At 37.4% G+C, this 26,851-nt stretch overlaps 1 protein-coding gene across 2 annotated transcripts in view; it reads right to left on the bottom strand.

Moving 5' to 3' along the window:
• Window positions 1–25,229, bottom strand: part of LOC135678411 (E3 ubiquitin-protein ligase IPI1-like) — a 32,087-nt gene extending 6,858 nt beyond the window's left edge. Inside the window, exons 1-3 of one of the 2 annotated variants that reach the window (XM_065191203.1) lie at window positions 24,866–25,229; window positions 16,050–16,216; window positions 10,719–10,777 (exon numbers count right to left, since the gene is read on the bottom strand). In XM_065191203.1, the coding sequence (XP_065047275.1) occupies window positions 10,719–10,777; window positions 16,050–16,216; window positions 24,866–25,025 (386 nt within the window). In that variant the 5' untranslated portion in view covers window positions 25,026–25,229. The remainder of the gene's footprint in view (window positions 1–10,718; window positions 10,778–16,049; window positions 16,217–24,865) is intronic. The other variant, XM_065191199.1, reaches the window with a different exon arrangement.
• Window positions 25,230–26,851: the final 1,622 nt, after the last annotated feature.

Genomic DNA, 26,851 nt, shown 5'->3' with positions numbered 1-26,851 from the left:
TAAAGTTATTCCATATGCAGGGTACTAAATTGAAAAGGAGTATGGCATATCACCCACAAACCGATGGCCAGACAGAAGTTGTAAATAGGTGCTTGGAGACAGTCCAAAGCCACCCACCAAATATGACTACCCAAGGAGAACTCCAGACCCAGCCAAGTGCCATTATTGATCGACGGATCGTGACTCGACGACGACGACCCACTACTGAAGTGCTAATACAGTGGGCGAACCTACCAACAGAAGATGCCACTTGGGAGAACTATGGCGACTTGAAGATCAAATTCTCAGAATTCATGAATCGTCAGCCTCGATGACAAGGCTGATTTGAAGAGGGCGGGTCTATTAGGACTCTAGCTAGGAGAGTCCTAATTGAGAGGGACATTCATGTAAAACCTACCTAAGCTGACCCCTATTAAAGAGGTGAAGAGGCCGACTAGGGTTAGGAGGTTGTTTCTTAGAGAAGAATTAGGAGTTGTAAAGGAATAGAAGTCTTGAGTAGGAGTCATATTATGAGTTAAGGTTTAGAAGCCCTATAAATAGTCATGCATTCCTCCTCTTTTCAGAAACAATAGATGAATCTTTTCTACAACCTTTGAGCAGCAACTTGGAGAGAGGAACCCCTATAGAGTTCCAAGGAGGCCGATCCCCTAAAGAGATCAACCCCAAGTTTAGAATCTGCAAGGGTTCTATCAATGTCCTATGCCCGTTTGCTATTTTTCTCTTCATTCTTCAAAGTGAACAATTTTTCCCTGTTAAATATTGAAATTACAGCCTTTTTGCTTCTCTAATCAACCTTGGACATGTTTTCTTTCCGGAACAAAGCTCAACAGCTCCAGAAATTTAATTTGCCCGGAGTAGATGAAGGACAAACAAGATGAAAACAAAAGGGTCTGAAGCTTCCTTTATTTGCCAACTCAAATTGACAAAGATTAAAACAAGGATCACAGTGTTGATAAACTGAACATGAAATAGAAGAAATCCATGAAAGTTATAGATCCTCCAAGTGAAATCACAGGCAACCAGATTGAGCAATCTATGAAGATTGAATACAACTGGATGATTATTTGTTTCGCAAAAAGACAACTAAAGCAACCAACAAACAAGGAGCTGCATTACTAGATTGAGCATCCATTTCAACCAGCAAAATCTAAGTTTGTCGTGATCATGATAAGGACCAACATAAATAGCTTGATTTGATCAGATGTGAGCCCAATGATAACAAGGACCCAGTGTGACAAAACTGCTGAGAACTTGACAACCAAAAAATCGTCGAGATGAATTTCTATATGCTTAAATAGGAAGGATGAGATATGCAATGCAGAGTGAATGGAGTGGTCCATAGTCTAACCACAGTTTGAGTATAGCTTAAATCAAGACTGTGTATGCTTAAAGCAACGTTGGTTTTGCATATGAAATCGGCAGTACATACCAGTCAGCCTGACAATCTGTCACGGACTTAGCTGGTTTTGCCTAAGTCGTGCGGCACCCTTGTGTGTCCGTTCGCAAAGGTCAGCCTCCCCAAAACCTCCTATTGTCCCTTAGGACCAACAAAAGAGAGAACGGGTTAGAGAGAACGCCTCAATCGGGATCCACAAGCAGACATCTCTGAAAAACACTTCATAGACAATGCAAATTACAAACAGACTTTACAAGCTCTGAACAGTTGCACAACAAAGGGTAAAATGGTCCATTACAAACCGAAAATCTCTCGCACGTGTCCACATGACACAACCTTTATTTACAAGCCTAAAAAGGTCACCAACCCAACTAAAATGGGACTATTAAGCCTTCGGCCGTCCCTCTACATGCTGTACAAGGCATGAACATACCAAAAGAAACGGACATACATAAGCATTACATCAAACATCCTGTTTAGAAGTTTGTCCGTGACATTCTCCCCCACTTATTCCTTCGACGTCCTCGTTGAAGCCTTTGTCGACACTGCAACTCCTCACCTTTGCTGAGTCTTCAATCTTCTGCTCCAGCTACAATGCGCCTCTTGGCTCCTTGCTGCTCTCCGCTACTATTTTTGAGTAGTCGAACCTTTGATCTGCCATGCTGCTTCAACTCCCCAATAACTCTGACTCTGGTGTGGGGTTGGCTGAGTTGTGTTGATCATTGTTGATACCTGCGGGTCCCCCCAGATGAAGGAAAAGACCATCCTTATTGCGCCAGTCTCTCAAATTCCTCATGCTGCTTGAACTGGGTGGATGCTTGTTGGAGCTTTAACGAGCATCGTCTCGCAAACTTCTGAAGTTTTAGGTCCTTCCTCCACAAAATTTGCTCATTGACTCTTCTTTCACTTAGTTGTCACATCCAAGTAGGTTCGCATCACTTCCGCTTTCGATTGGCATTTTGTTGGGAAATGAAGCGGACAATCTACTCTCAGTAACACTAATCACCGTTGGTGAGGATTTGACAATTATTGTCTTCCATTATCTTCGAAGGGTCTTTGAACATATGCAGAGCTCCTCTGCTGGATAGATAAGAGAATTGGGGTACTCGGTTTCGCCCATTCTCTTAAGAGTTGAGAAGGCAAAGGTTACTTGACTTTGCCCGCCTCCTCGAGGTTGTACTCTATGCATCGAGCTGGTTACTGGCCTTCGCCTGCTCTTTGCTCACACTTCTGAAGCACTTGAAGTATTTACACTCCTTGCGTTGAGTTAGCTACTGTGATTCACCTTCTCAATGCCATTGAACTTCTGGAATGCAGGAAGTTTTCACCCCAACTTGGAGTAGTTCTCTCATAGGTTTGGTCGCTTCTGGGATTGTACCGTCTTCTCCATCAACCCTGCCGCCTACTCCCTTGAGTAGCGAAGGTACAGCACCGCGTACTGCCTGCTTCGTTCCTTGGTTATGCACTCTTGCATGACCCGAAGTCCTTCACTTTCGGCTATCTTGATGAGAAACTCATTGACACCGGTCTTACGAAGTTCCTTGGCCTTTGTCGTTCAGCCTTGTCTCGGTACTTGGAGATTGCCTCTGCTTGCTCCACCTCCTCGGCCCCTTTCACGACCAAGCGCTCTCCCTCCATGAGAGCAAGGGATCAATGACTTTCACAGAAGTCCCACCTCTGCAGTACCATGGCGCTGCCATGCCCATGGCACTACTATCCGTCGCCTCGCATCTGTATCCTTTTTCTTCACAATCAGTAGATATGCCTCTGTGGCACTCCTCCGAGTCCTCCTCCATTCTAACCGATGCTTGATTTTGGGTAGCTAAGTCCCTCTGGACTCGTCGTCGCTTCCTCGCCCCTTTCGACCCCCTGCTTCAACACCTCTGTGTTCTCCAAGCAGTCCGTTTGGTCGATGGAAAGACAGACTGCAACTCCCATGCATGGCCTCTGCCATCACGTTGTAGGGTTTGCACCGATTCTGTTCTCCTTAGCTTCCTTGGTAGCAACGTTCGCTTACTCGGCCTTGTCCTCTAACTTGCCGAGCTCCCTTAAGCGAATATGAGCTCTGGAGCAGTCCAACTCTCCAGCTGCTTCAATCATACCTCTGTATGATCAAGTCCCTCCTATGGGACTCACTGTTACTTGCATTCGAACTTTTTCCTTGGTGGAACACAGCCCCCATATGCTGATGACCAAGGCTTTCATCCGATGCAAAATTCGATGCACGCACGGAAGACCCGCCTCTGCGATACCATGACCTTCACTCCTTGAATCCATAGCCCTTCTTGTCGTTGTGTTGTTCACAGAAGTGGAGCTTCCAGTAGCTCCCGATCATACCTCCGTATGATCTAGTCCCTCACGGGACTATGTCGTGTGTATCGCATTGCCACGAATTGTTCCACCACGATCCGCTGCACCATGTCGCCTCCTGGTGACATCTCCATTGCATTCTGATCCTTGTGGAATAAACTCGAATTGTGAACCCTCCATGTGTGGCCTCTACCAATACATCGCAGGGTCTCTTCCACCTTCGATTTTGTTCGCTCCTTTGGCAATCGACCTTCATTCACCCACTCTTGGGTCACACCTAGATGAAGCACCGCTCTAGGACAGTCCGTGACAAATCGGTATAGGGAACCCATTTCGGGTGGTACACAAGAAGTGTACCGCTTGATATGCCCCCTATATCGAGCGATATGATCGAAACTCAATCGTTACCGACCTATATTGGTCCGTCGGATTCCAATTGTACCGGTTCACTTGGGTCAAAATCATATGGGTCAATGATCAATTTGACCGTTGAACCCCTCTTTTTAAACCCTCCCTCCCCTCTTTCACTCCCCTTCACACTCTTTCTCCCTCTCTTTCTCACTCACTTTCTCACTCTTTTTCTCAATTAAGCATCATAATCGATGATTAGAGCTCATTGGAACTTCAAAACCTTCAAGCGAAGGGATTTAAATGTGTCATTTGATGAAGCTCTCTTCAATTAAAGGTATTTATGCTCTTTCAACATTTTAATTATCTTTTGACATAATTAGATCCTTATTAGTGTATTATTATGAATAATTAGGTTGATTAGTGCTTTTTCTTTTAGGTCTAATAGGTCCAGTATTATACTTTTAGGTCTAAATTACAACTAGTTGTTCCCCAACGATCTAAAAAAGATAAATTTGCTATCTTATCCTAAAAGAACAATTGCTGGCCATTTATGACTCATTTGCACTCTCCTCTTATTGAAATTGAATTCAAATTGCATTAAAATAGGATTAAAAAGTTTTATATTTTTCAGGTATTTTTCGGCTATTTATTGGTCATTTTCCCAAAACCGGCACATACCAGTGTACCAACATACTATATGCTGGTACCAACTAGTGCATACCGGTCTGGGCCAAGACTGGTACTGCTGATTGGAACGAAACAGTGAACCTTGGCTTAAAGTGGTCCAAGCATTTATCATTTGAGGGATGTATCTTGATGTACATTTCAGAAAAGTTTTCTGAGCGTTCCTAACTTTAGTTCTGATAAAATCTGGTTGCTAACCATCCTTTTTCTTGAATCATTAATCACCTTATATAATATGCATGTAAAGAACAATCTATAATTTTAATATCTGATATACCAGTATGATTTTCAGTGATCAATGTATACATCCTACGCATCAATACTTTGTAACTGGCCAATTTCAAACCCTAAATACATTCACATTTTATGTTAGTGATCAAGAAACTGAGAGTAGGTTTAATTTCAATTTGGGTGTAACCACCGGCCATCGGCTATCCAAATTATTCAAATTCATAGTTGAAGGCCTAACAAAGCAAGCAATTCTGCATTATTTGTGTTAAATTATCTTACTTAACGACTAACCAAGTAGAGTTTTTTTGTCTCCTGAATTTTTTTTTTTATTTAATAATATTTCCATCTTGAGAAATCAGAAATAGGTTTAATGGAGAAACGAAATAGGATGGAACATGAGAAAAAATTGATACTTTTCCTGCTCCATTGGGTCAGGTGAACTATTCCACTGAGAAGAGGACTTGATTCTCATCAGTCATGCATCTTCACTTTTTTTGTCAGAATCTTATGAAGAAACTAGTTTCTACCAAATAGCACATGTACAGAATAAATATGTTCAATATACAGTTGGAATGTCTACCTTACTGACAAAAGTTTAAGCTCATGCATCTAAGCAACAACTTATGAAAGTTCAACTAGTTTAGGAAAAATCCAGAAAAAGGTGGAAATGTTAATTTTTATACGGGACTTGTTCTAATCCTTAAGGCATAACTACGCCAAAATTTCGTACCTGGCCATGCGCAGGGAAACTATCTGACCTAGCATGATGGATCAAGAAAATACTGTGCAGATATTTAGCTGAATGTTTAGGCTGTTGTTTCTCATATTTTCTGGTCAAAATTGGATCAGGAAAAATTGGTCTGAAATAAAAGTGGTAAAAGTTTGGGTAACTGCTAAAGTTGCAAAGAATTGAAAAATGATGGTTAGTTTTAATAAATGCAGGTTGAGAAAGTGAACCATGAAATGAAAAAACCTAAGAATGAAAATCAGTGGCAAGTTATGGATGACCAGAGAAGTAAAGGAGCAAATCTCAACACTTGTGTGCTGTTGAAGAAGTGTAGTATGAAGCTTAGAAGGATTGGTAAAGACCGAAAAAGGGGAGGATGTAATTATGTAGTGAAACACTGGTATGAAGGAAAAATGCAGACAAAAATTTGCATAGGAAGAACATAAAAAGAGTTGCATTAAGGGGAGTTTAGTTTCAAAATCATTAAATATTGACATTAAATAGGCACAACCACTAACATCATAACAGAAAAGAAATATAGACTCAAGTGAATTTATCCTCAACTTGTCAAATAACAAGACAACTCCAGAAAGTGAAAAACTGAGCAAGTTAGATCATCTTTCATATTCTTAAAACTCTAGCAAACTATGAGTATGGAGGCAAAAACAAAGCAAGTGACACTAAGACTATGAGCATGTCTATTTCCAAATTAGATCATCTTTTGAGAAGATTATCAAATATCCTATTCTATTATTTAAAGTAAACCTCGGTGAGCTTATAAAATAAATATAACAAAAAGTAGTGAAATGTCATACAAATGGATCAACCAAAAATCAGTATCATCTATGCACCATGGAAGTACAAAGCATTACTTGAACAGTTACTATAATTTTCTTTGAGGCAATGACAACTTTTGATAAATTCAACTAACATTAGATGCAGTTCCATAGCATCGTCTATGCTTCACAAATTTGCAAAAAACTATATGAATTATGAAAACCGAAGAAGTCAAAAGTTAGATAGACAATAGATAACAACAAACAGCATAACAACTTAAAAGGCACTAAGGGACCTATAGTAATGAAGAAGGGTACTAAAGATCATACGAGGTGCTAGTCATCAACCATCATCATCACATGAAGCTGATGATGTTGCTCCAGGTAAGTAAGATGACACTATATGTACCACTATATTCAAAAGTTGATGTCTTTACTGTACATATTATGCAAGTAATACAATATTCTTGCATAAACTGCAGCAAACTAACCCAAAAGTAAAATTGCTTTAATATACCCCAAACTAATGTCATTCAATTTTTTTTCCTATGCATGGTTTGTGTTGATTCCATAATTGTAAATTGAACATGTTAGATTCAGTTTGAAAATTTCTTTAAAACCAATCAAACCAATTTGTGTGTACCCCTTATATTATGTGATTCTCTAACAGAATGTCGTAAACTATTCTTTTTATTCTGTTCCTATGTCCTTCAAACAATGAAATGCATGATACACTTTTGCCACACCTAGCCTAAAGTATCTATTGTCCTCCTCCAGACTATAATACCTCTGTAGTTGTATAAAAAAAATGCTAGATTAACTATTATTGAGATATCACCTCCCTAAACTTTGATTCCCTTAAATATTCTCAAGCATCTACTTTTACATAGAGCAACATGAGGTGAACAATACAAAAATTTTCCTCTTTGCAGTAAGCTCCAGCCAGCCTGAACTCATAAATACTGCTTGGTGCTACTGGTATTTGAAACCATGGTCACACAAACACCCTAAACACACATTTCCATTTTAACTACACTCTTTATTTACAAATATGACCATTTTCAATCTCTCTTCAGCAGGTTAAAAGCACCAGAAATTTCACTTCAATTATATATTTCAACTCTGTAGTCATTGCCATGTGTTCTTGTACTAAAGTCGTAGTACCTACTATTCAGCCCTAATATATTTAGTCTAAAACCCTACTATTAAAACTTCTTCACTACTTAGAGCTTGTCCAACTCTTCTCAACAAATTAAATATCATTGTCAAACAACACAAGTCAAAAGACTTCATATTGGTTTTGCTAGCATGTTCATCTATTACAAGTGAAATCGGGAAGACCTAATTAGCCCTTAGTTATTCTTATTGTATCCTCTACAAATTGGGAACCCACTTGTCCTACCTACTAATTCACCATATACTATTAACTGTTTTACCTCGTATAATTTCTAACGAGATCACTATTTCAGGCACCGGACCTGTTTCGGTACCAATACATACTGGTCAGTACCGGTGTACCATATGTCAGTACATACCAGTACGTACCCATGTTTCGGAGAGGAAGAAAAAGGAGAAGAGGAAGGCATGGTGGAGGAAGAGGAAGAAGAAAAGGAGACGGTAGAGGAAGAGGAAGAAGCAAAAGGGAGGAAGCAGAAGGAGGAGAAGAGGTGTACCCATAGGCAGTTGTGCGTGATGGAGGTGTACAGCGTAGGCAGCTGTACACGACAAGCGTGTGGTGATGTGCATGACGGAGGTGTTGCACGCTAGTGTTGTGTGGCATGCGCAAGAAGATTACGGTTATCACATGGTCCCCACTGTTATCCTTTTTATATGGGCATACTAGAGCGAGTGTGGTCCACGTAGCAGTTCACGCCTGGAACGGTACATACCATATGTTTCGTAGCAGTTTGGGTAAAACATCATTCATTGACTTTTAGTGTATCATTCCTCCAGAAATAGTCAGACTTGCTATTTCACCAACATTATTAATGCCGGCACTATTCACATAACTAATCACTCTATCAATCTTCTTGAGAATTTTTTCCTTTCACATACTTATCTCTAAAGCCTCTAAATGGATTAATTCATATAACTCTGCATCCTTCACAAATAACATGCCCAGTTGTCATACCTGCTATTTCACCGTTACTCTATTCAATGCTGCACTATTCATGTAACTAATGACATTATTAATCTCCTTGAGAATCTTTTTCTTTCACACATATTTGTAGAGACCCTCTCTCATAAAGATTTTTAAGTAGATTGAAACATTGGCATCTTCCTTTTTGAATCTATGTTATTAAATCAGTGGTTGTTGGGACTTATGGCTTTGCTGTTATTGTTGTTGTATTAAATAAAGGGTTATAGTTATGTTCTTTGATTTATTTTTTTTCTGGGAAAAACCATACTTATTTTGATGTATAAATGCTTAATATGATTTATCATATGCTTAATGAGTACCTACAAATTACAAAAATGTTTGCACTTGATTTTTGTACGCATTTTCTTCTTGGCATGCATCAGTCTTAAAGGTGCCTATCATAGCTAAGTCATTTTGACAATTTTGTTGCCAACCAAAATTGAGACTCAGAAGTTCAAACCATAAAAATCTATTGCACCGATAAGAACACATAAATTGTTTTAAATGCATGACTTCATGACCAACTCAACAAGGAGATTATTAGATAGTGGAACAAAATGAATAATAACATTTACTGCTATGGAATCTTATTATTTGATTTTACCTTTACAAAAAGCCAGAGACAAAAGAATGAACTCCTAGAGTCATCCTATCAGTTGATTTATAATCTAAACTGAGCTCCAGTGATTGACCTGTGTGACTCATGAAGATACATGGGGGAAATGATAGGAGTCATTTAACAATGCCAAAATCTTGATGGCATGCATATGATATGTACATAAATCAAGTAAATGAAGTAATGAACAGTAGGAGTCTGCATTAAGAAACTCCACGGGCAGGACAAGACCACCATGACATATGTAAAGATTTACCATGTAGGGGCCACAAACCAGTTGGCATCAGCGAACAGGACTGACAAATATCAATCAACTATATCCAATGATCAACATGGAACCACATATAACATATATTAACCTTCGATCTCATTGAATGACTGACACAAATTCAATAAGAAAGAATCAACAATTGGAGCATCAAGGATGTCAGCGAGCAATGTAAATTTGCTACCAAACAATCACTCACATTTGGTGTCTTTCCCATATAAAGTGCTTAGAACATCTTACAAAGCAGTGATTTAAAAAGGCGCTCGGGCGCTCGCCTAAGCACTCGGGCGAGGCAAGGCAAGGCCTGAGCGCCTCGCTAAACTTCCAGGTGGCGCGCTTCAAAGAGGCACCTCCTGGGCGCTCGCCCAAGCCCAGGCGTTGGGCGCTCGCCCAAGCCCAGGCGCTGGGCGCTTCGAGCGAGCGCCTGGGTTAAACCAAGCAACCGAACCAAGATTTTAGGTCTGGTTCGATCTCCCGTGGTTAGTTGGTTCAATCGAACCAACTAAAACCAATATCTGCTATCGCTGCCCAACCCTAACCCTGCTCGTTGTCGCTGCCGCTGTCGCTCCCGCTGCTCGCCGCTCCTGCTCCCTCTCCCACTCCTGCTCCCGCTGCCGCTGCCGCTGTCGTTGCTCACCGCTGTCGCCGCTCCCGCTCCCGCTGCCGCTGCCTCCTTACACTCCGGCTACCGCTGCCTCCTTACACTCCCGCTCCCGCTGCCGCTTCCTCTTTTCTCAGTTAGCACCCCCTTACACTCATCTTCCTTCTTCTCCTTCTGTATACTGTTAACAATATACTAATAATAGTATTTGAATTTTGAAACTTTTTGTTAATGTGACATTATGAGTTTGTATCTTAGATTTTCTTAATTTAATAGCATATTTTTATTTAAAATTTTAAATAATTATATTTATTAATTATATTATATATTTTTATATTTTAGCGCCTCGCTTCGCTCGGGCGAGCGCCTAGCGCCTCGGGCGTTTTTGGACCTTAACGCCTTTTAGCGCCTAGCGCTTTTTAAATCACTGTTGCAAAGGTGCTAAGCTGAAGGTTATAGAGTTGTTGAGATTAAGATATTAGCTATTGCTACACTGTAGAATACAAAATAAATATTGAAGTCGACATAAAAGAAAATTGCAGCAAACATATGTCATAAAATAAAACCAATCACATTTAAACCTTCACTAAAATAGTATAAGATTCAAAAACAGCTTACTCGAATAATGATGCCAGTTGAGTAAATCCGCGGAAAGGCAACCACTGAAATCCAAAGGGCTGCAAGAAAACATTAATACAATGTTACCAACATCTTAAAAATGTGGGATGGTAAAGGAGCAAAAAGTTCAAAAGAATGAGATAGCATACATAACATTACAAGTAAATAGCTAGTTTGAGAATAGACAGCATTGTCATTTTCCTTCCAGCAATCACTCCATTTTCATCTACTTGAAAAGTGAAAAAACCAAAACATGCAAGCTTCAGCCTAGATTTTGAGCCATAAATGAATGAAAATCATATAAAAACTTCACCAATAATTTGGGTCAGAAATAAAGGAAAGTTATTGTAGGATATATCCTGGCATCCCACATAGCACTAATCCTCTTTAAGTCTTCAAAAAATTCCTCACAAAGAAGTTTGCTCAGGCCTAAATTGCTAGGTGCTAAACAAACTCAGGAGGTAATAAATTAGTACTGATAAATTTTTAATTTGAACTCCACCAGTGATTCAAGGTCATCAATAATTAGAATAACCTAATAAAATAAAATGCTTAAACCCCATAATGATACCCACTTTGATTAAATATATAAAATCACTAACATAGTGTTGAAAACTTAATTAAGGCTTGTTCCACTAATTTTTTTAAGTGGAGAAACTTCATAAATGTAAAGATTGATTTGCAACTACAATGGAATAGCCTAATAGAAGCAATAATTTATAGTTAGCTATCATGACTGGAAACCAGTGTTTGACATACCACCCAAAACAATACAAAACAGACAGTATGTACTAGTCCGCCAACTGACCGGTATGCAGACTAGCTCGTTTCGGGCAGTACACAGGAAAATGGCCAAAAATCGGCAGGTGCCGGTGATGTATCAGTCAAAAATGGTCGAAACTCACCCAAACCGAGTCAAGTTTGACCCCAACGGTCAACTTGACCATTGGAGTCTCTTTTGGGGCTTTAAATTCCTTCCTGCCCCCCTCCCCCCCCTCCACATTTCATTCACTCTCTTTCTCACACCATCACTTGTGATTACGAATAGTGGTAGTCAACCTATTGATTTGGATAAAAGAGGAATTCAAACTCGATATCTAGTGAAATTTCTCTCCAATTTGAAGGTATTTAGCTTCTTTCTATGTTTTATTTATCATTTCATATAATTAGAGGTGTATTAATGCATATTTACAAAGATTAAACATGATCAAGGTCATTCTGTTGCATTAGTCCCGATTAGGTCTATTGTCTTATATTTAGGGCCAAATTGGGGGCATATGGGGTTAACCACAGCCTTATGCATTTATCTATGCTTGATATACAATTAATTAAATGCAGTAAAATCACCATTAACTAGAAAAAGATATTTTTGTGAAGTTCTAGCCATTTCTCAGTATTTTTTTCTGAAAATCAATATGTACCGGCATACCAACATTCGGTATGCTAGTACTAATCAGTATGTACCGGTCCACGCATGCACCAATACCATCGGCCGGCATGATACAGAGTTTGCTGGAAACTACAGTTTCTTAAGACAATCTATTACAATTTCTCCAGCCAGTTATTCAGTGAAGTCAAGAGACCAATATATTTAGGTTGGAACTCAATGGTAATAATGCTGATTCAACTATGATGGAAGTTCGGGCTATGTTCTTAGTATTTGTGACTTTTGAGTAAATTCATCTTTGGAGCATCAATAGATCACTTGCTATTAGTCTTAGAAGTGTTATTTTGGGGAAAAAGCGAAACCTTATTAAGTTGGTTTTCATCTATGTCCTGAAAGTACTAGATATCCTATCAACAAGAATGTCATCAGCAGGACAAGCCAACAGAGTGGTTATGTCAGTTAATTTCATTTCTGATTTAAGTCAGACAGGATACCAACAGTCTGGTCATGCCTAGTCCAAAAGGGTACATTATTTATTTTTTTGAGAAATAGAATGCTTGTAAGTGATCTTTGTGAGAGATCCATACCCTTGCACTACTGGTGCCATCTTCTATCTATTTCTTTGTAGCTCAAGCCTCACTTGTTCAATTGGAATCAGTGAGCCTTGTTTCTGTCACTCTCCAGCCGAATCCTGCTAACTTTAACCAATTTTTTGCTTTCTACGGAGGTTTAAATAATTCTATGGTTTTAATAGAACAAAAAATACAGTGTCCTATCTGTAGTTATAATAATTGAAGGTCACTTGCATCCATTTTCAATGTAGCATTGCCATATGTTATCATTATTTAGCCCTCGTCTCACCCATTACTATCCATGATTCACACAGTTTAGTGGTCCTAACTTACTTCCCTTCTATTTTCTATATTAGAAGATTTAGCTCAAATTTATTAAGCTTTCAAAATTAATGATTTATACACCGGAGATCTAATAGTTGATAATTCTAGATTCTAACCCCTGTCAATTTATAATTTAAAAACCAATTTAAATTTATTTTTTTATTTTTACATATATTTCCTTTGTCTAGGCAATATTTTTTTGTCATCAACATTTTTATCCATCACTACCACCCTAAAGATGAACCTCATGATTTGTGGATCAGATTATAAATTGATAATCTTTCGTAGGTAAATAGTCCCACAGCAAAAGTTCTGATCCAGCATAGCAATGCACAAGGTGATGAGATATCAACCAAGTCATAGTATGAGCATGACAGTGGCAGCGATAGTGGTAGTGAGCTGATTCAGTTCAATCGCTCTTTCACAGTGAGGCAAATCACTCTCACCAGTGCATGAACTTTGGCAGGAATGCCAACATGAGACAACTAAGTAACCCTCCTCTGTTGACAGGAGAAGCAGTATTAGGCAATCAGGATACAGAAGTTTCAGTTATTTCAACAGGATACTAGCTCCTGATGTTTTTTATCTGAATCCCAAGGCATTTCAACTACAAAGTGTGAAGCAGACACACAATGACTATGCCTACATGAAGCAGAAGAAAAGGGATATTAAAAAAGCAATTGCAAATATGAGAAGACTTTCACCGATTCATAGCAAATGCAACACGAGGCCCTTGCTATCATAGTATAGGATCCACCATCTGGAAGGTGGGTCCTAGCATACAGCCTTCCACCACAATAGAGATACATGACAGTTATCTAGATGAGCAGGCATGGAGATAAGAGATTATATTGTCATTTAAGAAGCAATGGATCTCTACGGTGGTATACTGACATAAGACGGCTGATCCGAGTCCAATGGGATGAGCATCATCAACTATCTAGTTTATTGCAATAGAATAATATTTCATAAGTATGTTGATGCTTTTGATCAAATTCATGATGCACACTACAAAGAGGGCTTAATGGAATCATCATTGAGAGACTGGCCCGTAGTATGTAATGCATGTGGTCACAAATAATAAGGCAGACTTCAATAAAGTAGGCTTCACTATTAGTACAATAAATCTATATAAAAAGCCACGGGAGATGTTACATGCATGAGTTCTTCAAAATTATAATATTAATCCACAATTGAGAATAGGACTTGGTCTTCTATTGAATCATGACAATCTTTTGGCCGTAATCGGCTATTGATAAGATATATCATTTTAGATCATAAAGGTAATACATGTATCATATAGTAATCCACGAATGATGTTTTTGTCTTATATGGTATTCAGTAGATGGTCAAATCACGTTGTCATTCATATTTGACATTTAGCAAACATAAAGTTTTTACCAATTAAAAATTGGCCCAAAATCAATTCAATTAAAACCAACCAGTTTGACCCATAACTGTCGGTACCAACTTATTCTAATAGAATACAGGTGCATACCTGTGCCATACTAGTACATCCAAGGATCAATATTGATATTGAAACAAGATTTTAATCCTTGGTCTAAAACCCATAGATTTGACCTCAATTAACTCTCATGTGTTCAATCATCATGAATTGATGCATGATAAGTAATAAAATAGGTATGAAGCAAGAGAGTAATGCATGCAAACGATAATTTTTTAACACATTCAAGAATCTAACTTTAAACTTACAAGCTCTTTTCTCACTTGAGATTGGAAGCTTGATTGGAGAAGAGAATGAAAGTACAAGAAAGGAGGCCAATTTGGAAGCTTGAAATAGATAATTTCAGCCAAAGACTATTCGGATTATTTTGAATGAGCAGGAAGCAATTATGTTCAAGCAATAGACTTACCACCCCATATGGGTGTGGTACAAGACCAATACAAGATAGACTCAGTAGTGGATTAATGAGCGTTAAGAACAGTATGTGCCTGAGCCATCCAGTTTTACCTATTCCATGTACCAATAAATTGTTGAGCTAGTAAACAGAATTGATACATACTGCTCCAACTAATATTTAATCTCTGCCATTCAATATCTCAATACCATATTGGTCTGGAGGTTGTTGAAACCAATATAAAACTGGCCTTTGAACCCATGCTTAGGAGTAAGCAAAAAAGCAATTTTTAGGGAGGTACAGGTATATGTAGTCAATATATAGTCACTTAGACATGTTTCTGTTGGTTCACATACTTATCAATATTGTGTGCTAGTTCTTCCAGATTCTACTAAATTTTCAAGTTCACTCGGCAACTCACCTTTTATTCAAAACACCAGATATGTAGAAACAAACCAACCAAAACCAAGCGTTCAGGTCATTATTGATTTGGATTGAGGCCCACTTCATGGGTAGCCTCTGAGTATCAAGGTCATAATTGTTCATCAAGGACCTTAAAATTTCACTAGCTTGGTATAGCTTTATCATACACTTCAAGAAAAGAGCACGCCTAATGCATAAAGCTCCTGCCAATTACGTTTATCATATACATACCCCAATTGACAAAGATCATTTTTCAAAGGAGAAAAGTAAGAATGGAATTTCTATGCCTTACAACTAAGCATTAATATGGTGTTGTCCACGATGACAACCACTATCAACAAACCAGACATGACATTCACAAAAAAGGGATAAAACTAAAAGATCACAACCTTTAAAAGCAATTTTCATAAAGAAAATGTACATTTGTCTCATCACAAAGGACTAATATAGACATAGAAAAGAACAGGAATGTTAAGTAGCTCATCCATCAGCTTTTCAACTACAAGAAACATGAACCAAACAAGAAGTGTACATAAATGTGCTAGGATTCACATACATCACTATGCACCTTAAACATGCTATTAGCAAACCAGTCATGGATGTAAGATCTGTATATTTATTCCTTGATACAAGTATTAACACAAGAACCAAAACCTTTAACATTAGTTTATAATAAGTGAATTAATCTTCCTCCATGCATGAAACAGTCTAAGAAAAAGCTATGAATAACCTTCTCAAAAAGATTGTTAATCCATAAAAAACATACCAGCTCAGAGTAACCAAGATCATATATGTCCTCAGTCACCCAGCCATCAATATCAAAATCAGCAGATGAATGGTTGCCATTTGCATAAAGCCACCGACCTTTCTCAACTTTCCGACAATTTGGACATTGCATTGCTCCCTTTGCATTAAAGGCTGACCCGATGCAATCTGATTAAGTAATAGATATAGGATAATAATTAAATAATGACCCAACAATCGGAAAACTAACTACATAAGAGTTATTTTTAATGCTTTAGCATAGGAAGTTAAAAAGTGGTAAAGCATAACTGATTATTTCATTTATGTATTATAATGCATATCAACCAAAAACAACTGAAATTATATTAGATCATACAAACACCTCTGAACAAATTTCAATTTAGGACATAGGGATGTTATGATGTTGACATTGGATCAACCATAATTTATCAATGTGTTGGAACACAGCTATTGACAAACAAAAAAACAAAGTTCCATGGTCCGTCATGTAATTCTTGTGCAAATCTCAGAATAAGTTATGACATACTATTTCTTGCATTAAATAATAATAATATCCAAATTTGAGCCAAAAATTGTGCAACATTAACATCACTTTTTTTTCATCTCAACTCTTTTAATATTTCTGTTCTTTTACCGCTAAGAATGTCATAAGATGGTCACAATCAGTCCAAGCTTATATGATGGGCAATTCTCCATGTAATAACATATATTCATTATAAAAACTAAAAAATGATCTTACCTGATTTTACATTTCTTGTGATTAGTAGAGTGTGGCTTCGCTTTCGATATGTAGTAGAAACAGTGATTTAAAAAGCGTTAGGCGCCAAAAGATGCCAAGGTCCAAAAACGCCCGAGGCGCTAGGCACTCGCCCAAGCAAAGCGAGACGTTAAAATATAAAAATATATAATATAATTAATAAATATAATTATTTAAAATTTTAAATAAAATATGCTATTAAATTAAGAAAGGGAGCGGGAAAGGGAGCGGCGAGCAGCGGGAGGCACGAGCGGCGACAGCGACAGCGGCGAGCAGCGGCAGCGGCAGCGGCAGCGGGAGCGGCGAGCAGCGGGAGCGGCGAGCAGCGGGAGGCGCGAGCGGCGACAGAGGCAGCGTTTGCGAGCAGCGACAACGGCGAGCGGCGACAACGGAAGCGTTTGCGAGCAGCGAGATCGGGATTGGGAGCGGCAGCGGCGAGGGTTAGGGTTGGGTTCTCACTTATATCGATTTTAGTTGGTTCAATTGAACCAACTAACTATCAGAGACCGAACCAGGACCGAATCAAACCTAAAATCCTGGTTCGGTCGCCTTGGTTAACCCAGGCGCTCGCCCGAAGCGTCTAGCGCCTGGGCTCGGGCGAGCGCCCAGGCGGCGCCTGTTTGAAGTGCGCCGCCTGGGAGATTAGCGAGGTGCTCGGGCGCCTTTTTAAATCACTGAGTAGAAATTTATTTACTCCCCAAACTAGCTAATTTCAGTTAATCATATGGAAATGTTATAGCTAGATTTAACAGTAAGATCCCAATTTTTTTCATATCTGTTGTATTTATAAACCTAGTCAATAAAAGCCAGATAGAACATAAACCTCCAACCAAAGGGAATTTGTTAGTAAGGTTCGCCTTAGCGGTCCATACCAATATACCGATTGGTTGTGGGTACAGTACATACCGAACTGTATTGACATACCAACATACGATATGGTGGGGCATACCAATGTACCACTATGGACCGCTCATACTGGTATCCTGTCGAATAAGTATGTACCATCCACATCGAGCAGTATGCTGTGGTACGATAAACCTTAACTCAAACTCTTGACATCTTAATAATGGTAGAGCAGCATTATCGCACCTCATTCTTCAAATAGGTTGTATGACTAAAAAAATTAGTGTTTTGCTGAATTGACATTATCCTGCTCAAATTTGCAAGTAATGTTTGTTACAGTAGTAGTTGGGATATTTAATTCAGGATTGAAATAGAAGGAAGCCGAAAGCTCTCCTAGGATCCCTTGCCTCCCTGGCTCACCCACCTTACACCCAATTACCAAGTAGGACTCCTATTCCCAAAATTTTGTGTCTGATCTCTATTCCCAAAATTTCATGTGTGCACTTTTGCTAGGATGCAATGCTTAATAAATGCAATTATAGTTTTGAATAATGTGTCTTAAACAAACTAAAAACACACACAAGCCATATAATATGTAAAAGAGGGTGGCACAGATCTTTCTCTGGCCCAATTTATATACAAGTGATGTCACCCTTCCTCTATCCTCTCTTTTTCATCATTCTCCCTCCTGATCTCCCTCCCTCTATCTACAAGTGACACTTCTCTCTCTCAGCCTCCCTCCTTGCCATGCTATCTCTCTCTACCAGATTACCATGTTGAGCAAGCCAAACAGGGTATGGCTGGTGTGTCTGTTCCTCAATGGGCTAAGGATTGAGCATGGGATTTGGAACTGTCAAGGTATAGGGAGGGAATGGGTTTACTTATACATAATTAGGACAAAATCATGGCTGACAAATTATAACTTTGACCCATCCCATTGCCAATCCTCAATCAGCAATGCATGGGACCTAACAAAACTAAGTGTTGCACTGTCATTACCTCAACATTACAATATTTCATTTTCTCATGGCAAAAAGTCTTCGCTTTTTTCATACTCTAAGATACTCTTTAAATCATATAAGCACTATTGGCACTATCCTAGAGAAAGTGCTACAAGCAGAAGTTTTTTTTTTCCAAATAAATAAGCAATTTTGAGAAGATAGAGCATCCAGACAATGAAATGACATGATTTTAGTATGCCAACATGTCAAATCTTGATGAACGTGATGAGAAATGGATACGGTTGTTGTCAAACATGACTCTAAGGTATATATTATTCAGTATAACAAAACTTGACATTATTTAGATTGTCAACATATGTAGTTGTAAACCATAACAAAGTTTTAAATTCCAGTCTAGTATTTATTTAGGTAACAGTATGGTACCATTATATTAGATGTTGTCCAGTATCATTTAATAGAGTAAAAGATGATTTGTACATGTACCTAGTTGGTCAGACTAGTAAATATCAGTCGGTCTGTACTAGTTTGGCTGGTTCTCAAAATCTTAGATCATAGTAAATAACAAGTAGCTAATCATTATTCTAATTTATTTACCACGAAAGTAGGCATTTTCAAATAGTACAATAAGAACTCATACTAAAAGAATTAACATGATATTGTTATTCTAATTTCATTACCCACAATCCAATCACAATACAAACAACATCTAAAATCATATTTTAATCTTATCTATCATCGTGTGATAAATGTTTAAGCAGGGATCGTCGTACTAACCCATACCGCCCGATATTAGCGGTACATACCAGTTTGATAGGGGATTAGTACGCGGACTGCCATATACCTGATGGTAACATAACCCGACCCCGTATCAATCGGATCTGTACCGAGCAGTAACGGTCGAAATCCAACCGTTATCGACCTATAACGATCGGTAATGGTCGGATTTCGACTATTACTAATCAAGAGCCGAGATCACCCTATTTCAAATAGTCAAATTGACTGTTTGAACTATAGGAAAGGGTTTATAAACCCTGACATCCCACCTCTTTCAACTCATATCACTCTTTCAATCTCTTCAACTCTCTCAAACTCATTCTCACTCACATCACTCACTCATTATCACATTTTCACTCTCATAAACTCAACAAAGGTACGATTTGTGGATTAGATCAAATTTAGGAGGATTAAGAGGAAGATCTCCCTCGATCAGAATGTGTCGGAAGGAGTCACATAACATCAAATCAAACTGCTCAAAGAACTAGAGACACCTAACTGTCATAGTCATCCACCCAGCGTGCAAAGACAAAGGCAACGGGAAAGGGAAAGGCAGTAGCATCAGCCGCACCATTAGAAAGAATCGAGTCGGATGATGAAACACCTTCTTAATCGCATTTAACAACACGCTCAATCTAGAGACATGGCAACGACGTGGGCAACAATGCCTTAACCAATAATGGCGGCGACACTGTGGAGTCAATGATCCCGGCTACACAATTTGAGGGTGGTGAATGGATCCAAAAGCAAGATTTTACACATGCAACCCGAGATTCGGATCATGAAACTCGACGAGGTACTAGTCAAGTTTATATACGGAAGGAGAAAGGGAAGATAATGGATGATTTTGAACAGATGCGACAGAGCCTACATGACGTAGACACAGAGCGATGCTTATTGTATTCATAACCATCGTATTATGGAGAATCTTATAACCAACAACAGTACAGTGATAGTTGGTTATACTTCGAGCAGTAGTACGATGATCGATCTTATGATACAGAACAATATATCAATAGCGAAAGTAGAAGTTCTAACATTCTCCATGCTCTGTACCAATACATGTCATAATCATACTTGCCTCAAGAGCCACCTCAGACACGTTTGATTCACGACGATCAAACTACGACTATCACTACATTGATGCACCAATGATATACAGTGTATAAGTATACTATGTCGTGGGATCAATTTCATGATTGAGTCCTATAAACATATTAAGTTTGATATACAGATACATCGGATCAAGGACCCCGATCCACCACCCATGGAGTCTCATCGTTCATTTTGGTGACAGAGTCAAGTATATTTATAGATCGATTACTTGATTCATTTGAATCTTAAAGTTTAAGTTTTTTAAAGAAAAATCTAACAATTCAAATCATTTCTCTGTAGATAATTCAATATTAACGGAATGACGATCCGAAATGTTCCACAAAACTATTCTACAAAGCCCGAAAAAGATGTGTCACTATTCTTTCCTAATTTAGATTATTTTCGCTAAAATTATACTAAATTTATATTTATTTTCAACTTAAAAACCCTTATCTAACTCTTTTCTATTTTTTAAGTATTTTTGGAGCTTTTTTTATTTTTTTAGGCGTACCATCAATACGCCCTAACGTACCATCGATACACCTCGGTATATATGATACTGACCATTGGTCAGTACACTGGTACGGATCGAAATTGCGAACCTTGTGTTAAAGAACAAAAGTCATTTAAAATGTATTGATGTAATATCTTCAACTACTCAAACACATACAATCTTTATGTGGCTAGCATTTTGTGTTACCTACATTTCATAGTTTTCATATACAATGCAATGACTGATACAATGTCACAATCATTTTGAATTTACATTTACCTCCCTTGATACAATTGAAGATACAATAATAGGATGTCCTAGGGTATTTTCAAGTTTAAGGAGAAAAATTGGACTTCTAAAGACAAAAAGGAGAGACAAAAAATTAAATTCCTGTCATACTGTCCGAAATGGTATGAAACAGGTAGGTAGTATGTATTGGTTCGACGACCAAGCGAGATGAAGACTAATCCATTTTGGCCGATACATAGGAAATGTTTGTCATACTAATCACGTATCACCTTATATAGTCGAAATTCACACCAAACTCAATGGTCTATTTTGAGCTTATAAAATAAAAGCCCCTTCCTCCCCTTCTTTCGCTCACTCTCTTTCTCACTCCTCACTCTTATTAAAATTGTTTGATCTCCCTAATCAGTGATTAGTGGAAAACCTCTTATTTTGGATATAAGAGGGTGAGATCAAATGTAATTTGTCTCCAGTTGAAGGTATTTAGTTTCTTTCTATGTTGTCTTCATCATTTCATGTAATTAACATCAAGAATACTGGCAAATCATGATTTATTAGGGGGCTAATGAATAATTAAGATCTAATTAGAGATATCTAAGAAAAAATAGCTTGGATTAACCAAAGCAACTTTCTTCGTCAAAGGATCATGTGACATAGTTCATCCTTGACAGATTCAAAAAGATAAGAATTTCATTTTTCAATCTTTATAGTCTATAATTTCTATTCATTTATGGCTTAGATATATACTTTATAGTTTATTCTTATTTAAATTTAGTTTAAATACCAAGAAATTAGGATAGAAAAACCTGAAATATGATTTTCTAATTTCAACTGATTTTTCAGTTGTGTTTTCCGTTTACCAGTACATACTGACACATGGAATACCGACCAACATAGTACACTGACCAACACACTACTGGTACCAACCAGTACATATTGATCTGGTCTGGACAGGGATCGATACCAGTGGTCGGTATGTTATGTACAACAAACCTATTACAACGATTGAATAACCAATACCAAAAGGTAGCCTCTAACCTTGGTTTATTCTCTGGAAGTGTTAGAAACCCACAAAATCCTATTTAACGATTATAAAACCCTCTAAACATACTCTTCATTGCTTATGAACTTTCTTTGTCTTATCTATAACAAAAATAGGAACCAAAGATAAGAATACAACCTAAAATATGACACTAAACTTACTGAAAATAACAGATAAAAACATATAAAATCAACATCTGAAAATAACAGAAAAACATAAAATCAAATTGAAAGGTTATTATTTTTAACAGAAAAACATAAAATCAAACAATAGAAAAACATAATCAACATAAAAGTCTAAGATTATTAGTGTATTCCAAACTACACTACCAAATCTAGCATTCCATATGCCATTTACCTTCTTTTTTTTTCATTTTCACATAAAAGGGATTTAATCTGTTTCATTATTTCTTTTAATTTAAAAAATAAATTATGACACAAATTAGGAATTTTCAGCATTTTCACATATGTACTCACATAGCAAGCAGCATGCTCTTGAGAATACCACAAAGGTAGTATCAGTTACCAACAATTTGTGTTAAACAAGGGCATAAAGTTACTCTTGAGCAAGGTTTGCTATTTTTGGCACCGGACTCATTCCAGCCCATGGTACCAAGAAGTGGGTGGGGGGAGGAGGAGCGAGAGAAAGAAGAGAAGAAGAGGAGGAGGAAGGGAGGAGCAGGAGAATAAGGCGAGGAGGAGGAGATGGTGGAGAAGATGAAGAGGGGAGGAGGAGGTGGTGGAGAAGATGAAGAAGGGAGGAGCCCCAGCTGGTCGACAGAGGCATATGACGTGAGTAGTAGGCTGGCAATGATAAGCGACACGAAGGAGGTGTGTGAAAAGCGAGAGAAATTGTGTGCATGTGAGAGAGAGAGAGAGAGAGAGAGAGAGAGAGAGAGATGGGCAGGAGTAACTCTAAATAAAAAAATAAATAAAGAAGAACCAGGCGCTAAGCCCAATTTAATAGGTTAGAGAGAGAGGGAGAGGGCAGGAGTAACTCTAAATAAAACAATAAAAAAGATCCGGGTGATAAGCCCAATTTAATAGGTTTATCAGGCGAGGACTCAGACTGCCCAAAAAAGGGTGGGAGACATCCTGTTTCATGCCAGACCCATAAAAACCAATCAGTTGTACCAGTCCGAATAAATGCAATCCTTGCCCTTGAGCTCGGCAAACAGAAGGTAAAATATATTCTGCAATCTGCATGAAGCAGAAAACATAATTCAATATAAGTAGGCTGTTCTGTCTTTATGAGCTACACGATCACCGTATACATCAAAGTTGGCCATCTTTAACCTCATGGTTCTAGTTGTCCAAATTCTGAGACACGGAAACAGTCAGTTACTTTTTTCAACAATCATATACTGCCCTTTCAGATCTCTACTCAGCTACATTCTCAATCTCCATTCTTTCTAACTAAATGATATAACAAGCTATTATTTACTCACAAATGAGTGATAGAAAACGTTGTTGCCACACTTGTATCTATTGACCACATATTGATAAATTACAATAAATAAGTTCAAGGGGTAAGAGACAGTGTTGCATAAGAAAATTTTGTTCTTGGTCGAAAGAAGAAAACTTCTCCAAGGAAACAAATTATCACCCAGTTAAAATAATACTTATTAGCACTCATTCATGACGTGTCATAGTATTTTGCCAAACATCTTTTGCCAATACTATAGGTCCATAATGTAGCTAGCAGCAAATCTAATCAATCAAATTATCATAATTCATAACCACAGATAATTAGAACCACATTTTATGACACAACAGGAACATTTCGTGATCAAATTTTGCCTTCATAAATTCCGATACTTATATTTATTGCTGCATAACAAGATGGAGCCAACCTTCTAATTATAACAGTTCTTTCTATCTCCATCAGACTCTGAAAAAACAACGGCCTTCATGCAAAAGAAAGCCCTTAGCAATAGAATCCATGGGTCGAAGATAACATAAACCACTTTGTACAATCAACATCAAAGTTAACTTTTGCTAGGAAAAGGTTTTGCACCTTTACTCTCACGTTATTCTAGATGGTACAGGTCATTTAATCTCGAGTTCTACTACGGTAGAAGAATCCATATGAAGTGAAAGCACTTTTTCTTCTAACTCTTTGAGTTTTGGATCTCTCGTTCCCGCGACAGAAATTGGGCCCTGTATAGAAAGGTAGATAATGATTGCTATCTGTTATCAAGAACCGCAACCATTCAGCTAGCTTAGAGTTACTCTCAAACCAAAAAATGGATCGGATTATTGCCAGATAATCATAAGCAACCCAACCTATAAAGATTATTAAACCTAGATTAGCTCCAAAACGATGCCAATTTTATACAAAGGTAGAATCTTTAACCTAGGGCATAATCCTTAACATTGATCAAACTGTATTTCCGACCCAAACATGACAGCAACAAATTGGGAAGTCCGCAAACAACATTCAGCAGCCACATATCTAGGCGGAGCAAGATAAATCGAAACAAAACAAACAAAAAAATCCGATTTTAACAGCTGGAACTGCGACCAGCGGAGAAGAAACGGCTGGAACGGATGCAGGATCAGCAAAGAAAGATCCCCATGTAGGAAAGAGGAAAGGAATTGGTTACCTAGATGGAACTCATGCCCACATTGGAGCTTAGCGGTGGATCTCCTCCCCTTATCCAAAACCAGCTCGAGGCAAATCGAGCAAGCAGGGGCTGCCGCCGTCCTCTTCCCCACAGACGAGAAGTCCGTCTTCTCCAGATCCATCGCCTTCGAATCGCTCATCAACCCGTTCCCTCCTCCCAACTCCAGATCCAAGATCGTGATTCAAAGCTCCGGGATGCCTCGATCGATGATTCCTCTTGCTTCCACCATGATAAGACAATCCAAAAAACCAAAAAAAAAAAAAGGCAAGGAGAGAGGAGAGAGGAGAGAGGAGAGAGGAGAGAGAAAGAGACCGGAGGAGGTATTCGGACAAATGGAAGAACCTGAAATGGCAACTCGCTTCAGATTTCGAGGATAAATATTATTCTTATTTTCTGATCTGATAATAATAATTATTATTATTATTATTCTTATTATTCAGGGGTCTTTTTCCAATAATACCCTTAAAAAGCATATCATGGCGTGTTGGTTTTCGCTTATTGGGTCCAAAACCATTAACTGTAATGTTTGGCTGAAGCCAAACTCGGTTGGTCAAAATTGATTTGATTGGACCCAAAAGATAATTAGTATTGGCTAACTTGAGTCAAGAAGTTGTTGTAAGCATTAAATATGTAATATGTGTACGTAACGTTGAAAATAATTTTTATATCTTCTGATGTCATCCGAAAATGATCGATCTAAGTCTCATCTCCAAAACCGTTATCAATCTGTAAGGAGAACCAGATACTCCTCCTCTTTTCTTATTTTTTTACAATATCACTTAGATTGATGGTTTAAGGAGGATAAGAGAAATTATAATATCTCAACTACGTGAGATATGTTGTTTAATCCATAAAGATCATGTTTATTTATAAGCGAGAACAAAGATCTAGGATAAATTATTAAGAAAGTTCTTCCCATCAAGAACATCCTCTAAGAAATCATATTTTATTATAAACTTCTTTTTTATTATTTAATATCAGTCATTAAAATCTAATTAATCATATTATATATCTTATCTAATTATAAAGAATCACATTGAAATATATATGATATGGTTATTTCAACTTGCATCCGATCGAAATGAACCAAGTATTTATTGATTTGGTCAAGTGCAAACGAGTTCGTCCTAGCCATTCATTCATCACAATCAATTTGATCTTTTGACTGATCTGAATCAGTCTCGCTATAAATCTACACCAACTGATTGGTTGGACATAACTCAATTTTAGTCCGATCAAATTCATCAAAATTGATTTGTTTTGGATGTTCTTTTTGAGTAAGATAATATTATATTGTCCTTTTTCTCCTGAAAGCATTTATATTTATCTTTTACCCTCATTGGCTTTGTGTAAGATAATATTATAAAATTCAAATAAAGCTCATTCAATTTTTTTTTATTTTTTAATATTTATTATCATCCATTGAAACTATCCTTGAATTATTATTTGTTAAATAATATTTATTAAATAATATTTATTCATCCATTGGCTTTGTGTAAGATAATATTATAAAATTCAAATAAAGCTCATTCAAAATTTTATTATTTTTTAATATTTATTATCATCCATTGAAACTATCCTTGAATTATTATTTGTTAAATAATATTTATTAAATAATATTTATTCATCCAGCTTTGTGTAAGATAATATTATAAAATTCAAATAAAGCTCATTCAATTTTTTTATTATTTTTTAATATTTATTATCATCCATTGAAACTATCCTTGAATTATTATTTGTTAAATAATATTTATTAAATAATATTTATTCATCCAGCTTTGTGTAAGATAATATTATAAAATTCAAATAAAGCTCATTCAATTTTTTTATTATTTTTTAATATTTATTATCATCCATTGAAACTATCCTTGAATTATTATTTGTTAAATAATATTTATTCATCCATTGGCTTTGTGTAAGATAATATTATAAAATTCAAATAAAGCTCATTCAAATTTTTATTAT

Source organism: Musa acuminata, chromosome BXJ1-1 (genome assembly GCF_036884655.1).
Source record: "Musa acuminata AAA Group cultivar baxijiao chromosome BXJ1-1, Cavendish_Baxijiao_AAA, whole genome shotgun sequence".
NCBI classification, from domain to species: domain Eukaryota; kingdom Viridiplantae; phylum Streptophyta; class Magnoliopsida; order Zingiberales; family Musaceae; genus Musa; species Musa acuminata.
This window is presented reverse-complemented; position numbering and strand designations above follow the sequence as displayed.